Source organism: Staurois parvus, unplaced genomic scaffold, assembly GCF_062004578.1.
Source record: "Staurois parvus isolate SC_StPar_1 unplaced genomic scaffold, SC_StPar_1.0 ptg001167l, whole genome shotgun sequence".
Lineage (NCBI taxonomy): Eukaryota > Metazoa > Chordata > Amphibia > Anura > Ranidae > Staurois > Staurois parvus.
In genome coordinates, this window is record NW_028318963.1 from 1,056,884 (window position 1) to 1,073,371 (window position 16,488).

At 43.3% G+C, this 16,488-nt stretch overlaps 1 protein-coding gene across 3 annotated transcripts in view; it reads right to left on the minus strand.

The window, feature by feature from the left end:
• MYSM1 (Myb like, SWIRM and MPN domains 1) overlaps positions 1 to 16,488 on the minus strand; it is a 79,890-nt gene that overhangs the window by 4,953 nt on the left and 58,449 nt on the right. For 2 of the 3 annotated variants that reach the window (XM_089659596.1, XM_089659595.1), the window contains one exon: positions 5,998 to 6,055. The exons of the other annotated variant lie outside the window; for it this stretch is intronic. In XM_089659596.1, the coding sequence (XP_089515722.1) occupies positions 5,998 to 6,055 (58 nt within the window). The remainder of the gene's footprint in view (positions 1 to 5,997; positions 6,056 to 16,488) is intronic. 3 annotated transcript variants of the gene reach the window in all.

The following is a 16,488-nucleotide window of genomic DNA, read 5'->3' on the forward strand; positions in this document are numbered from 1 at the left end:
CATTCACACCTCAGACCTCTCCCGCCCTTGGAAACAAAAGATATGTTAATGATCATTCACACCTCAGACCTCTCCCGCCCTTGGAAACAAAAGATATGTTAATGATCATTCACACCTCAGACCTCTCCCACCCTTAGAAACAAAAGATATGTTAATGACCATTCACACATCAGACCTCTCCCACCCTTAGAAACAAAAGATATGTTAATGACCATTCACACCTCAGACCTCTCCCAGGCATGGAAACAAAAGATATGTTAATGACCATTCACACCTCAAATTCCTCATGAAGACCCCTTGCCAGGTGGCCTTATTGACTCCCTCAACCAGACACCTTTCCCACCCTTGTAAACAAGAGAAATGTTAATGAGCAACTCACACCTAACTAATCTCAACACATACTGCTGTCTCTGCTTCTACTCTCTGTATTTCTCTGAAACAGTCAGAAATAGTTAATAATTTACCACATTTCAGTGCATTCTGGGCATTTGGGAGGTTCTTCTCCTGTGCTTATCTTTAAAAAATGCTTCTAAGCGCAAACGCACTTAAACGCGCATAAACGCGTTATGCAAATGCCGGTAAACAGACATTTTTTTAACCTTTCCAGCAGTCAGTTTCCATCGTTCAGAAGTGTCCCGTGTACATGAGGCCTAAGAATAAAATGGTAGGCGATGCATATTTTTATGTCACAAGATATTTGTGTAGCGGTTTTTTTTTTTTTTTTAAATACAATTGAATGGGTTCTAATGCACAAAAGCACAATATAATACTCAATTGTTTGGTAAAATAGAAGAGATGATGTTAAGCCGAGTAAATAGATACCGAAAATGTCACGCTTTAAAATTGCGTGCGTCCGTGTCCAAGGGCGCCAAAACTACCCTTGAATCTGAAAAGAGCTCAAGAAAAGACGTCTATCCTCCGCAACCAACTGAGGCAAAGTGGTAGTAGGAGGGGTTGTACTCTGGTCTTAGCAACAGTTTTGTTTTGTGTTTGATAGTGTCCAATTCTCCTGTAGGCGGCAGTATGTAACCCGAAGGTTCAAGACTTCCTGTGTCCCTCAAAGAACAATAAAGAAATCCAGACTCTTGCTCTCTTTAACCGCTTAAGGACCGCCCTATAGGAGATATCCTGCTACAGGGCGGCACCTGTGCGCAGGATGACGTATATATACGTCATTCTGCATTTCCGGATAGGTGGCGCGCGCGAGCCGCGGATGTCAATTTACGGATCCCAGCCAGTAATTACCCGCCGGCCCTCGATGATTACTGAGCATCTCCGACGGGGAGGAAGATTGTTTAGCTTACTATCTTCCTCCCTGTCAGCTCAAGCACACTGCTGGGGATGGCTGTGCACAGTACAGCCATCCCAATCAGTGTACTTATAGTGATGCACACACCCCTGCCCTCTCCTAAAACACTCCCAGCACACAGTTAACCCTTTGATCGCCCCTCACATTAACCCCTTCCTGCTCAGTGCCATTAGTACAGTGTCAGTGCTTTTTTTGTGTATTGGTGTCACTAGGGATGTCAGTGACACCAAGTTAGTTCCCCCCCAGTGTCAGAATGTTCGCCACAGTCCCGCTATCAGTCGCTAATCGCCGTCATTACTAGCAGAAGAAAAAAAAAAACTTTCAGTATCTTTCCCGCCATTTGTAAACGCTATAACTTTCACGTAAACCAATTAATTTACACGTATTGGGATTATTTTTAGCAACGACACGGAGCAGGATACATTTTAGCTGAAATTTATGACGAAATTTTATTTTTACTTTTTTTTTTTACTGGACATGTTTTATAGCAAAAAGTCCAAAATATTGTTTTTTTTCTCAAAATTGACGGTCTTTATTTGCTTATAGCGCAAAAAATAAAAAACGCACAAGCGATCAAATACCACCGAAAGAAAGCTCAATTTGTGGGAAAAAAAGAACGTAAATTTCATTTGGGTGCAGCGTTGCATGACCGCGCAATTGTCAGGTAAAAAGTAACGCAGCGCCATAATGCAAAAAGTGGCCTGGTCAGGAAAGGGGGGGAGGCATATCCTATGGAGGGGGAGGGGTTAAGATGCCAACAGACATGAGAATCCTGAGATTGGGAGAAAATCTCTTGGGAAAATTAATTTATCTCTGGCCTATAGATTTCATTTTGGTGCACTGTTGAATGACCGCGCAATTGTCAGGTAAAAAGTAAGGCAGCGCCGTAACGCAAAAAATGGGCTGGTCAAAAAAAAAGGGGGGGGGCATATCCTATGGAGGGGGAGGGGTTAAGATGCCAACAAACATGAGAATCCAGAGATTGGGAAAAAATCTCTTGGGAAAATTCATTTATCTCTGGCCTATAGATTTCGGGAGGATCTTGTTCAATCGCTATGGTTTCCCCTGAGATAAACCGGCACTGACCTTGCCTCCCCCTCCCCTAGGAACAACGGTGACAACACAACCTTTTCAATTAAGATTGAAGCCGGCCCAGGAGACACTGACCTAGTAGGACTGCGACTCCTGCTGTTGTCCCAGGTCTGGGGGCAGCTTTAGGTATCTTTTAGACAGGAGGGCGGTGAAAAAGGGTGGCTGAGCCTCAGTTTTACCCCCCCCCAGATGAGGCTGTACACATACCATGGCCACAAAGCTTTGTGATTGCAGCATTTGTAATTTAAGGGGGAAAAGCTTGGCGGCATCGGTTGTCAAAACGCGCCCATTAAGATCATGGCAGGCAATGCACGTGATTGCAGCAAGACGTGATTGCAGTAAGGCGTGATTGCAGGCAATGCACGTGATTGCAGTAAGGCGTGATTGCAGCAAGACGTGATTGCAGTAAGGCGTGATTGCAGGCAATGCACGTGATTGCAGTAAGGTGTGATTGCAGTAAGGCGTGATTGCAGTAAGGCGTGATTGCAGTAAGGCGTGATTGCAGCAAGGCGTGATTGCAGCAAGGCGTGATTGCAGTAAGGCGTGATTGCAGTAAGGCGTGATTGCAGCAAGGCGTGATTGCAGCAAGGCGTGATTGCAGTAAGGCGTGATTGCAGCAAGGCGTGATTGCAGCAAGGCGTGATTGCAGCAAGGCGTGATTGCAGCAAGGTGTGATTGCAGTAAGGCGTGATTGCAGTATGCCGTGATTGCAGCAAGGTGTGATTGCAGTAAGGCGTGATTGCAGTATGCCGTGATTGCAGTAAGGCGTGATTGCAGTAAGGTGTGATTGCAGTATGCCGTGATTGCAGTAAGGCGTGATTGCAGCAAGGTTTGATTGCAGTAAGGTGTGATTGCAGTATGCCGTGATTGCAGTAAGGCGTGATTGCAGCAAGGTTTGATTGCAGTAAGGCGTGATTGCAGTAAGGCGTGATTGCAGCAAGGTTTGATTGCAGTAAGGCGTGATTGCAGTATGCCGTGATTGCAGCAAGGTGTGATTGCAGTAAGGCGTGATTGCAGGCAATGCACGTGATTGCAGTAAGACGTGATTGCAGCAAGGCGTGATTGCAGTAAGGCGTGATTGCAGCAAGGCGTGATTGCAGCAAGGCGTGATTGCAGTAAGGCGTGATTGCAGCAAGGTGTGATTGCAGTAAGGCGTGATTGCAGTATGCCGTGATTGCAGTAAGGCGTGATTGCAGTAAGGTGTGATTGCAGTAAGGCGTGATTGCAGACAATGCATGTGATTGCAGTATGCCGTGATTGCAGTATGCCGTGATTGCAGTAAGGTGTGATTGCAGTAAGGCGTGATTGCAGTAAGGTGTGATTGCAGTAAGGTGTGATTGCAGTAAGGCGTGATTGCAGTAAGGCGTGATTGCAGTAAGGCGTGATTGCAGTAAGGTGTGATTGCAGTAAGGCGTGATTGCAGTAAGGCGTGATTGCAGAAAGGTGTGATTGCAGTAAGGTGTGATTGCAGTAAGGCGTGATTGCAGTAAGGCGTGATTGCAGTAAGGCGTGATTGCAGAAAGGTGTGATTGCAGTAAGGTGTGATTGCAGTATGCAGTGATTGCAGTAAGGTGTGATTGCAGTAAGGTGTGATTGCAGTAAGGTGTGATTGCAGTAAGGTGTGATTGCAGTAAGGTGTGATTGCAGTATGCCGTGATTGCAGCAAGGTGTGATTGCAGTAAGGTGTGATTGCAGTATGCCGTGATTGCAGTAAGGCGTGATTGCAGACAATGCATGTGATTGCAGTATGCCGTGATTGCAGTAAGGTGTGATTGCAGTAAGGTGTGATTGCAGTAAGGTGTGATTGCAGTAAGGTGTGATTGCAGTAAGGTGTGATTGCAGTAAGGCGTGATTGCAGTATGCCGTGATTGCAGCAAGGCGTGATTGCAGTAAGGCGTGATTGCAGTAAGGCGTGATTCCAGTATCCCGTGATTGCAGCAAGGCGTGATTGCAGTAAGGCGTGATTGCAGACAATGCATGTGATTGCAGTATGCCGTGATTGCAGTAAGGCGTGATTGCAGTATGCCGTGATTGCAGTAAGGTGTGATTGCAGTAAGGCGTGATTGCAGTAAGGTGTGATTGCAGTAAGGTGTGATTGCAGTAAGGTGTGATTGCAGTAAGGCGTGATTGCAGTAAGGCGTGATTGCAGTAAGGCGTGATTGCAGTAAGGTGTGATTGCAGTAAGGCGTGATTGCAGTAAGGCGTGATTGCAGTAAGGCGTGATTGCAGTAAGGCGTGATTGCAGTATGCAGTGATTGCAGTAAGGTGTGATTGCAGTAAGGTGTGATTGCAGTAAGGTGTGATTGCAGTAAGGTATGATTGCAGTAAGGTGTGATTGCAGTAAAGTGTGATTGCAGTAAGGTGTGATTGCAGTATGCCGTGATTGCAGCAAGGTGTGATTGCAGTAAGGCGTGATTGCAGTATGCCGTGATTGCAGCAAGGCGTGATTGCACTAAGGTGTGATTGCAGTAAGGCGTGATTGCAGACAATGCATGTGATTGCAGTATGCCGTGATTGCAGTAAGGTGTGATTGCAGTAAGGTGTGATTGCAGAAAGGTGTGATTGCAGTATGCAGTGATTGCAGTAAGGTGTGATTGCAGTAAAGTGTGATTGCAGTAAGGTGTGATTGCAGTAAGGCGTGATTGCAGCAAGGTGTGATTGCAGTAAGGTGTGATTGCAGTATGCCGTGATTGCAGTATGCCGTGATTGCAGTAAGGCGTGATTGCAGACAATGCATGTGATTGCAGTAAGGTGTGATTGCAGTATGCCGTGATTGCAGTAAGGTGTGATTGCAGTAAGGTGTGATTGCAGAAAGGTGTGATTGCAGTATGCAGTGATTGCAGTAAGGTGTGATTGCAGTAAAGTGTGATTGCAGTAAGGTGTGATTGCAGTAAGGCGTGATTGCAGCAAGGTGTGATTGCAGTAAGGTGTGATTGCAGTATGCCGTGATTGCAGTATGCCGTGATTGCAGTAAGGCGTGATTGCAGACAATGCATGTGATTGCAGTAAGGTGTGATTGCAGTATGCAGTGATTGCAGTAAGGTGTGATTGCAGTATGCCGTGATTGCAGCAAGGCGTGATTGCAGTAAGGCGTGATTCCAGTATCCCGTGATTGCAGCAAGGCGTGATTGCAGTAAGGCGTGATTGCAGACAATGCATGTGATTGCAGTAAGGAGTGATTGCAGCAAGGTAGTGTGGCATTACAGGGTTAAACCAGGCTGCCAGGAGGTAATATAACATCTCCTCACCGCCTGTCAAATGCCCTCTGAAAAGAGATCTGAACACAGGTCGCTCTTCAGAGGGCACCACACTCCGCTTCGAATGTGAATGAGCCCTTAGGGTTGTGTAGATGGAAGCACACAGTACAGCGTCCGGTACACTCGGCTTCCATTACTGGTGATTAGTAGTAGTTGCATGAAAGGCCCAGCAGAGTTCCTTCCCTGGTGCCTCTAACCTGCTTCACGTCGCTTTTCCTTTCCCTACTGACTATTGAGAAAAAAAACAAACAAAAAAAACAAAAAAAAAACAGGCCTGAACAAAAGCAGACAAAGGCCTTTAGACAGGGAGACAAATTTTCCACAAGTCATAGAACGCACCTTCTGCAAACATGTTAGATCGCTGTCTTGGCGGAACCTTTTGGTCATCGGAACGCTGCTGCTTGGGAAAGAAGAAAGAAAGAGAAACAAAGTATCATATTGGAGCTTCGTACAGAGAAGTACATTATTGCTTCTTACACAGAAAGGAAAAAATAAATAAAAAGTAAACAGATTGGCAAAAACAAGCAAAGAAATGTGCAGAAACGTCCCTCTCCAGCCCTCATCCATCCAAATGAAAGTGACCCCGCTGCCATCGGAGATGCTTGGCAATCACTGGGTGCCGGCGAGTAATCACTGTCCAGGACCGCGGTGAGTGATACCGTAGGTGTTAGAAGGTAAGTGAGAGGAGGTTAACCACCTCCTGCCTGGCCTATTTTAAAAATACGGACAGGCAGGAGGTGTTATTCCGGGAGGACATCACATGACATCCTTCCATTCGTGCGGCTCAGGCGCGCGCAGCACGATCTGTGCCTCTTGAGACCACCAGACACAGCCAAACACAGATTGTTGTACTGGGCTGCGTCACTATGGTGACACTGTACTGCTCTGGTCACAGTATGTAAAAAGAAAAAAAAAATCGTAAAAAAAATTAAAAATACAAATTGAAAAAAAAGAAATTGAAAAAAATTTATTTTTTTAACATACTGTCGCCAGTCAGTGTCCCTAATCACTGGCATACCAGTCTTATGGGGACGCTGCACTGCTCTGGTGACTGTATGTTAAAAAAAAAAAATGGTAGCACCAGGGAAGGACTGACAACTCATGGGGCCCCCGGGGAATAGGGGATCATGGGGTCCCTGTGTCCTCACCTACACTCAAACCACACCCAAAAAAACCTATGAAAGGTACCAGGGACATCTCATGGGGCCCCCTACTGCCCCCGGGCCCTTGGGCAGTGCCTGAGTTCCCCAATAGTCAGTCCGCCCCTGGGTAGCACTGCTCTGGTGACGGTTTGTTAAAAAAAAAAAAAAAAAAAAAGTAAAAAAAAATGGTAAAAAAATAATTTAAAAAAATATATTTTTTTACCAACTGTCACCAGTATCCCTGATCACCGCCACACCAGTCATGTGGGGATGCTGCACTGCTCTGGTGACAGTACAGGACAAAAAAAATGGAGAAAAAAGTAAAAAAAAAAAAACAAAAAACTGTCAGCAGTCACTGTACCTGATCATCACCACACCAGTCATAGGGGGACACTGCACTGCTCTGGCGACAGTGTGTGTATATATATATATATATATATATATATATATACATACATACATATACACACACATATATATATATTATTATTATTACATGGAGTTTATATAGCGCCAAAGGGTTTGCTCAGCGCTGTACAATAGAGGGGGGGACAATACATGGCACAGTACAGCAACAACAAGCAGCACACGAGGGGTTAGAGGGCCCTACTCTTTCGAGCTTACAATCTAGGAGGGAGGGGGTAGTGGTACAGGAGGAAGTGGCTGTGGGGGATGGAGTGGTGGGAGGAATATACACACATATATATATATATACACACATTTTTAAATAAAATTGCTTTGGTGACAGTATGTTAAAGAAAATAAATAATAACAAAAACCCCATACATTTAAAAAAAAATTAAAAAATACATGTTTTACATGCTGTCACCAGTCAGTGTCCCTGATCACTGTCACACCAGTCATGTGGAGACGCGCTGCTCTGGTGACAGTATGTAAAAAAAAAAAAAAACAGTAAAAGAATGTAAAATAAAATTGAAAAAAACAGTTAAAAAATAATTTATTAAATACGGTCACCAGTCAGTGTCGCTAATCACTGCCACACCAGTCATATGGAGACGCTGCACTGCTTTGGTGACAGTATGTGAAAAACAAAGTACAGTAGTGGCAGTACTAGGGTTGTTGGTTCGAATCCCAACCTGCCTGGAGTTTGCTCTCCCTGTGCCTGTGTGGGTTTCCTCCAGGTACTCCAGTTTCCTCCCACACTCCAAAGACATGCTGGTAGGATATTTGGCTCCTGTCTAATTGTCCCTAGTATGTGTATGTATGAATGTGAGTTAGGGACCTTAGATTGTACGCCCCTTGAAGGTTAGGGACTGACGTGAATGTACAATATATATATGTAAAGTGCTGCGTAAATTTATGGTGCTATATAAGTACCTGAAATAAATAATAAATAAGTGCCAAATAAAATTGAAAAAAAAAATACTGACTGGTGACAGTATGTAAAAAAAAAAATAAAAATAAATATATATTGTGCCAAATAAAATAGAAAAAAAAAAAATATATATATATATAGGCAGCACAGTGGCTAAGTGGTCAGCACTTCCGCCTGGCAGCACTAGGGTCATTGGTTCAAATCCCAGCCGCGGCTGCACTACCTGCCTGGAGTTTGCATGTTCTCCCTGTGCCTGTGTGGGTTTCCTCCGGGTACTCTGATTTCCTCCCACACTCCAAAGACATGCTGGTAGGTGAATTGGCTCCTGTCTAATTGTCCCTAGTATGTGTATGTATGAATGTGAGTTAGGGACCTTAGATTGTACGCCCCTTGAGGGTTAGGGACCTTAGATTGTACACCCCTTGAGGGTTAGGGACTGATGTGAATGTACAATATATATGTAAAGCGCTGCAGAAATTTATGGTGCTATATAAGTACCTGAAATAAATAATAAATAAATAAGTGCCAAATAAAATTGAAAAAAAAAAATACTGACTGGTGACAATATGTAAAAAAAAAAATATATATATAAATTTTTTTTTTTTTTTTACATATTGTCACCAGTCAGTATTTTTTTTTTTTTTTCAATTTTATTTGGCACTTATTTATTTATTTCAGATACTTATATAGAGCCATCAATTTACGCAGCACTTTACATATATATTGTACATTCACATCAGTCCCTAACCCTCAAGGAGCGTACAATCTAAGGTCCCTAACTCACATTCATACATACACATACTAGGGACAATTAGACAGGAGCCAATTCACCTACCAGCATGTCTTTGGAGTGTGGGAAGAAACCGAAGTGCTCGGAGGAAACCCACGCAGGCACAGGGAGAACATGCAAACTCCAGGCAGGTAGTGCAGCCGTGGCTGGGATTTGAACCAATGACCCTAGTACTGCCAGGTGGAAGTGCTAACCACTTAGCCACTGTGCTGCCTATATATATATTTTTTTTTATTTTATTTTTTTTTTTTTTTTTACATACTGTCACCAGTCAGTGTCCCTGACCACTGCACACCAGTTAAACTGAGATGCTGTATTGCTCTGGCAAGTGAACAAATGCACAAAATTATATTTAATTTCTTCCTTCTCCAAAACAAAAACTGACACAGAAATTACAACTTAAAAAACACTCATCATGCCTCTTACTAAATACCTTGGATTGTCTACTCTCCAAAAAAGGGGTGATTTGGGGAGGGGGGCGGTTTTTGTACTTTCCTGGCATTTTAGGGCCTCAAGAAATGAGATAGGCCGTCAGTACATCAGGATTGAACAATTTCCAACCATGCAGTAGTCCTGTCCTGGAATTACACTTGAAGGTTCCCCGGACCGACGTCTAGCAGTGTGGCCAGCAGTTCCCATTTCTGGCTTTTATTTACCATGTTATATAACAACAGGATTGATGGCGGTGAGAACAGCAAATAAATAACCCGGGAGGTCTTTATGAGCCGGTATAGACCGTCCAATAACTGGATTTTGTTGGATCGTTCTCACTTTTGTCAAATCTAATGAACGACTGCAGAGATTGCCCCGGGCAGATTAAAAAAACAAAGTATTAGCGGTCGGGGAAATTGCGGTTTCCTTTATAAAGAGACCCCAAAGGGTAGTTAGTAGAAAATCGTGTTTCGCACCGAGAGAAGAAGGATGAGGCGTGTGCTGAGGAAGTCTCCCGATCAATAGTCTGCTGTGCTGAGATGAACCCTATCAGAACAAGTCCGGATCAAAGTCTGCTCCTCCAATCCAATATCCCATTAAAACCCGACGCTTACACATCGATCTGCGGCGGGCGAACAATTAAGCGGTTTTCAGTTAGTAAGTCGATGTGTGAAGGGGAAATATAATTAGACCCCGGATTGATTTCGTATTTATGAACAGGTCAGAAATAATGGGAATTAATGACATTATCCCTGATCTTCTGTTCAAAGTGGAATCACACCTCCAGAACGAACTTCTTACATTTGAGTGCTGCTGGCCAGACGTTGTTCCCGAGTCGTTACCCTGCTAAAGAGCGAATTCATTTTTTCATTTTTTGCATTCAACTGTAAATCTGGTGTCGTTAACCCTTTTAAGCTCCATGTACACTGCAGCTGATAAACTGACGTTCAGGAGCTTTTCTGCGTTTTTTTCAGCAGTCCCTGAACTCCCTCTAATGTTTTCCTATGTGGCCGTGTACACCTCGTCATTTACAGGCAGTTGAGTTTACAGTCGGTTTTTTTTAACGCGCCAAACTTGCGTTCAGGAGTACATTTTATCAGCATTTCAAACGCCAAACGCTAACCGCGTTTATAAGCATTTGGAAATTTTTTTAAACTCTTCCATGTCCAGATGCTGTCCAGAGCCTTTTTTCATCAAGAAAAATGCATGCAAAGCGTTTTCCCATTACTCAGATGGACCCGGTACACCATACTGTAGCAAACCTGCTCATCAGAGTCGGAGCGGAGTTCTCCTTCAACCTTTTTTTTTCTTGTTCCGTTCTGTTATTTGTGGTATACCTCGCTCATTCCTCACATCCCCCCTTTCCAGTCCTGCGAGGCAAACGTTATCTCCTGACAGATGGTGCGGGTCAACCAGGTTAAGACATCTTGAGTTGGCACCAGCAGTCTGGGGGAACTGTCACCTTTCTCACCTACGTCTGATAAGGCCGCATTTCTCAGAGGGCTGGGAAGCATTGACCCAAAACGGGGTAAGCCCACACATTATCAAACTGACCAGAGTAATTGCACATTCCTCAGGTCAACCGTATGTTTCATGTCATGTATTATGAAGCTATAGTTAATTCAGTTTCCCACTGACCACTCCCAAAACGTGTAGTAAGAGCCCCCCCCTTCCCTTTGAGAGGGACTTTTAAGAGAGACAAGTGAGTTAGAGCTTGACACACACAGAGATCTCCCAGCAACATCGTAACAAAGGGAGATCAAGAACTCACCCTGCTCTATAACTTGGATCTGCAAACCCAGGCATATGGGTAAGTAACTTAACCCTGTAATCTTCTTCCTAAATATCTCTTTGCTGTGTCTTTATATACATATATATATATTTTTGTGACATCTCTTTGTAAATATTGTCTTGCACCTGTTTTGACCCTTTTAGTAATAAATCTTTCTTTCTGAAAGTGTTAAACTGTTTCTAAGCGCTTACTTGCAATTCACGAACCCCTGCCTTTGAAGAGACGCTACTGTTTGTTATATCTCTGTATAGCAGGTCCGCGGGCCGTGCTATATAGATCAATATTTCAATCATTATAGTGTATATTTGATAACGGGAGTTTCCCAGTCTCCGACAAAAGTGGTGGTGGCAGTAGAGGGTTAGTTGCGTACTTAACCTGACCCAGTAACAAGCGCATTCAGGCTGCAGGCACCGATTGTAGTCCATTAGCTAGGCAATCGCTGTGCTGGCTGCGGCTGAGTGTGGCCTTGTTACGCGCATCACACCGCGGTTTTAGATCGGCCGGTCCTTCGGTCACGAGTTTGCTGAGAAGGTCTGGGGTCTGACGCCGTGGGCGTGACGTATTACTGTTAGTCGCGGTCGTGCGATTGACGCCTGTTGGTGGCGGCGATCGTGGATCCGTGACACATACTTTGAGGTTTCGCATGAAATAAATTATGTTAGACACTGCTGCAATAATTTCTGCACAGAAATGAGCCGGAACACATCCAAACACCACAAAAAAAAAAAAAAAAAAGACAGCTAATCTTAACACATACTGCTCTCTCTGCTTCTGCTCTCTCTATTTCTCTCAGAATGTCTGAAATAGTTAGTTTTTTTACTGTCTTTCAGTGCATTCTGGGCATTTTGGAAGGTCTACTAAGGAAATCTTTAAAAAAGGCTTGTAAACGCAAACGTTCATAAATGCGCATAAACGCGGTATGCAAACGCGGCTAAACAGATGTTTTTTTAACCTACGTTTTCCAGCAGTCAGTTTCCATTGTTCAGAAGTGTAGGGAGCGCGCACAGGCAGGGAAGCGAGGAGTACGTTTATAAACGGCCACCCACTCCAGCAATGCTCCCGTCCGGCTGTTTATATACATGGGCCGGATGGGAAGTGATTAATTCAGTAGTGTTTTTTTGAGCTTCAGCGTCTATGAGCAGAAAAAATAGGTTTTGTTGCATTTTTCCAGCAGAAAAAAAAACGCTAAACGCTCCTAAACACTACTAAAACGCTCATAACAGCTCTTTTTTTCAATACATGTACTGTAAAAACGCAAATAAAACGTTAACGCTCCTAAACGCTTCTAAAGCGCTATTACCAGCGGTTTTAATTTCAGCGTTGTTTATAGCTTTAAAAAAAACCCGCTAGTGTGCATGGAGCCTTACACGCAGTCCTGGCTGCTATGTGCGCTTAAACCTGACAAGCCAACTTTTGGCGGTCAGATGGAAACTTCCACACACTCCCGTATATGTGTTGGTTCCCCACCCTCCATGCGCACCGCGCGCGAGCCCTACCCACGAGGCCGTCAATCACTGGGTCCTGGACAGTGATTACCCTTCAGAGCTCGGTGATTACCGAGCAACTCCGACAGGGAGGAGGACTGTTTTGTTTACCAACAGTTCTCCTCCCTGTCAGATCAGACACACTGCACAACAAAGCCATCCAGAGCAGTGTGATTACAGTGAAGCACACACTCCCCGCCCCCTAGTAAAACACTCTCAGCACACAGTTAACCTTTTGATCACCCCTCATGTTAACCCCTCCCTGCCCAGTGCCATTAGTACAGTGTCAGTGCTTTTTTTTTTTTTAAGCACTGGTCACTGTATTGGTGTCACTGTGGATGTCAATGACACCAAGTCAGTTCCCCCCAGTGTCAGAATGTCCGCCGCAGTCCTGCTATAAGTCGCTGATCGCCCCATTACTAGTAGAAAAAAGAAAAAAAAAATTCCAGTATCTATACCGCCATTTGTAAACGCTATAAATTTCACGTAAACCAATTAATTTACACGTATTGGGATTTTTTTTCAGCAAAGACACGGCGCAGAATACATTTCGGCCTAAATTTATGACGAAATTAGATTTTTTAAATTTTTTCAGTGGACATGTTTAATAGCAAAAAGTCAAAAATATTGTTTTTTTTCCTCAAAATTGTCAGTCGTTTTTTTCTATAGCGCAAAAAATAAAAAAAACGCATAGGCGATCAAATACCACCAAAAGAAAGCTCCATTTGTGGGAAAAAAAGGACGTACATTTAATTTGGGTGAAGCGTTGGATGACTGCGCAATTGTCAGTTAAAGTAACGCAGCGCCGTAACGCAAAAATATGGTCTGGTCAGGAAGGGAGGGAAATCCTAAGAAGGGAAAGGGGTTAAAGAGAACTTGTCACCAAAAAATGCATGAAACAAATTGTGATGAAAAAAAAATAAATTAGTAATAAATAAAAAAAAAAAAAAACCTGAAGAAAAGTGTAAAAAATTACAGCTACTCCCAAGTACTTAACCCCTCCACCCCACCTCCCCAAATTTTGAGCCCCTCACATACATGAACGTACAAGTGTAAATGCACTATACACAAAACATTGATTGTACTACACGTTACATATTGCCGCGCACGCTGGAGTGAGATTGATAATTCTAGGACCATTGTTCGCGATTAAATCAAAAATGACAACCTGTAGGGGCTCTTGAAGCATCGCCTGTAGAAAATATCGGCTAATATTTCGTCACAGGGACACGCAATTTTAAGGTTTAAAGTGCAACTAAAGACATAATCTTTTTTGTTTTGGATAGAGTAAAGATGGATTAGAACCCCTGTCAGTTTTTATTGCTGTCTGTGCCCCCCCCATTAGGGAGATTCACTTTCTTTATTTGTCCTGTTCACCATTATCATTGAAAGTGAAAGTAAAAGAAAATCCCAAAGTTTGAGTTGTCCCCAGAAAAGTAATGGAAGTGAAATCTTCCAATGGGGACACTAATTCTGGTGACCTGGGGGATTCCTTTACTATTCAGAGATTTCCGCTCACTTCCTGTTTGGCTATGGGACAGGAAGTAAAGGGAAATTTCCCCAATCGGACACAGATGGCGAAAAAAAATAAATCTGACAGGGGTATACACCCCTCCCTTGCTCTGTCCAAAATGAAAAAAAATTTTTTTTTGCTTATAGATCTACTTTAAGCCCCAAAATTAACTTTAAGGTTTTGTATGGGAACTACAGCTATTGTATTCTCTATGGCAGGGGTGTCAAACTGGCGGCCCTCCAGGTGTTACAAAACTACAAGTCCCATCATGCCTCTGCCCTTGGGAGTCATGCCTGTAACTGTCAATCTTGCAATGCTTCATGGGACTTGTAGTTTGGCAACAGCTGGAGGGCCACCAGTTTGACACCCGTGCTCTAGGGTGTCTGTTTTAAGAATACATGAAATGTTTGGGGGGTTTTATGCAATCTTCAGGCCTAAAATTATTTTTTTAAATATGCATGCAACAAATGCAAAAATGGCTCTGGCAGCGAAAGGGTTAAAACAGAACTCTAGCTTTTAGAACATTCACCTCCCCCACCTTCGGGAAGAAGTTGGGGACAGTGCTGGAGCATGGAGAGGGTAAGTACAGGGGGTTACCCAGATGCTACAATTCGACAGGCTCACCAAAATTGGACAACAGAAGACTGGAAAAACATTGTCTGATCTGATGTGTCTCGATTTTAGCTGCAACATTCAGATGACACGGTCAGAATTTGGCGTAATCAACATGAAAGCATGGATCCATCCTGCCTGGTATCAACGGCTCAGGTGGTGCTGTAATGGTGTGAGGAATATTTTCTTGGCACTAGCAAGGTGTACCTAATAAAGTGTCCGGTGTGTGTATGTTGGTTTCAGTGTTATCATATCAATTCCTTGGTGAATTGTCTTACATGGGTATATGTATTTATTGTATGCTTTATATTTATTAGAGTACTCTACATACTAGATATGTATCCAATCTTTTTGAATTGATAATCAAGTGTCAATGTTAATTTAGTGTGTGTGTATACAGTTGTGTTCAAAATAATAGCAGTGTGTTGAAAAAAGTGACTAAAGCTCAAAATCCTTCTTATAGCTTTTATTTCCATCCACACAAATGCATTGGGAACACGACACATTCTATTCCAAATCAAAACATGAAGAAAAATACATCAAATTTGTGTTGTTTCTCTAAAAAAATGGAAGAAAAGTGAATATTAGACGGTTCAAAAAAATCGCAGTGTTTGTATTCTTCTTTACAAACTCAAACATTCACTATATAAACTGAGAAATGTTTGAAGATTTTGCTTTCCTTTGAATGACTTCATGAATATTTGGTTGTAGTCGCACTGTTTCTGAGAACTGCTGTACATCTGTGTTGCATGGAGTCACCCAACTTCTGGCCCCTGTGATCAGGTATTCCAGCCCAGGATGATTGGACCACATTCCACAGTTCTTCTCTATTTCTTGGTTTTGCCTCAGAAACGGCATTTTTGATGTCACACCACAAGTTTTCTATTGGATTAAGATCCGGGGATTGGGCTGGCCACTCCATAACGTCCATCTTGTTGGTCTGGAACCAAGATGTTGCACGTTTACTGGTGTGTTTGGGGTCGTTGTCTTGTTGGAACACCCATTTCAAGGGCATTTCCTCTTCAGCATAAGGCATCATGACCTCTTCAAGTAGTCTGATGTATTCAAACTGATCCATGATCCCTGGTATGCGATAAATAGGCCCAACACCGTAGTATGAGAAACATCCCCATATCATGATGCTTGCACCACCATGCTTCACGGTCTTCACAGTGTACTGTGGCTTGAATTCAGTGTTTGGAGGTCGTCTGACAAACTGTCTCCGCCCACTAGACCCAAAAAGAACAATCTTACTTTCATCAGTCCACAAAATGTTGCGCCATTTCTCTTTAGGCCGGTCAATGTGCTCTTTGGCAGATTGTATCCTCTTCAGCACGTCTTTTTTTCAACAGTGGGACTTTGCGGGGGCTTCTTGCAGATAGCTTGGCTTCACATCGGCGTCTTCTAATTGTAACAGTCCTCACAGGGAACGTCACACCTTCTTTCATCTTCCTGGAGCTGATTGTCGGCTGAGTCCGCGCCATTTTGGCTATTCTTCTATCCATTCCAATGGTAGTTTTTCGCTTTCTTCCACGTCTTTCAGGTTTTGGTTGCCATTTTAAAGCATTTGCCATCATTTTAGCTGAGCAGCCGATCATTTTCTGCACTTCTTTATATGTTTTCCCCTCCAATCAACTTTTTAATCAAGGTTCTTCTAAACAATGTCTGGAACGACCCATTTTCCTCAGAATTTCAGAGAGAAATGCACTGTAACCAGCAGGTATAACAT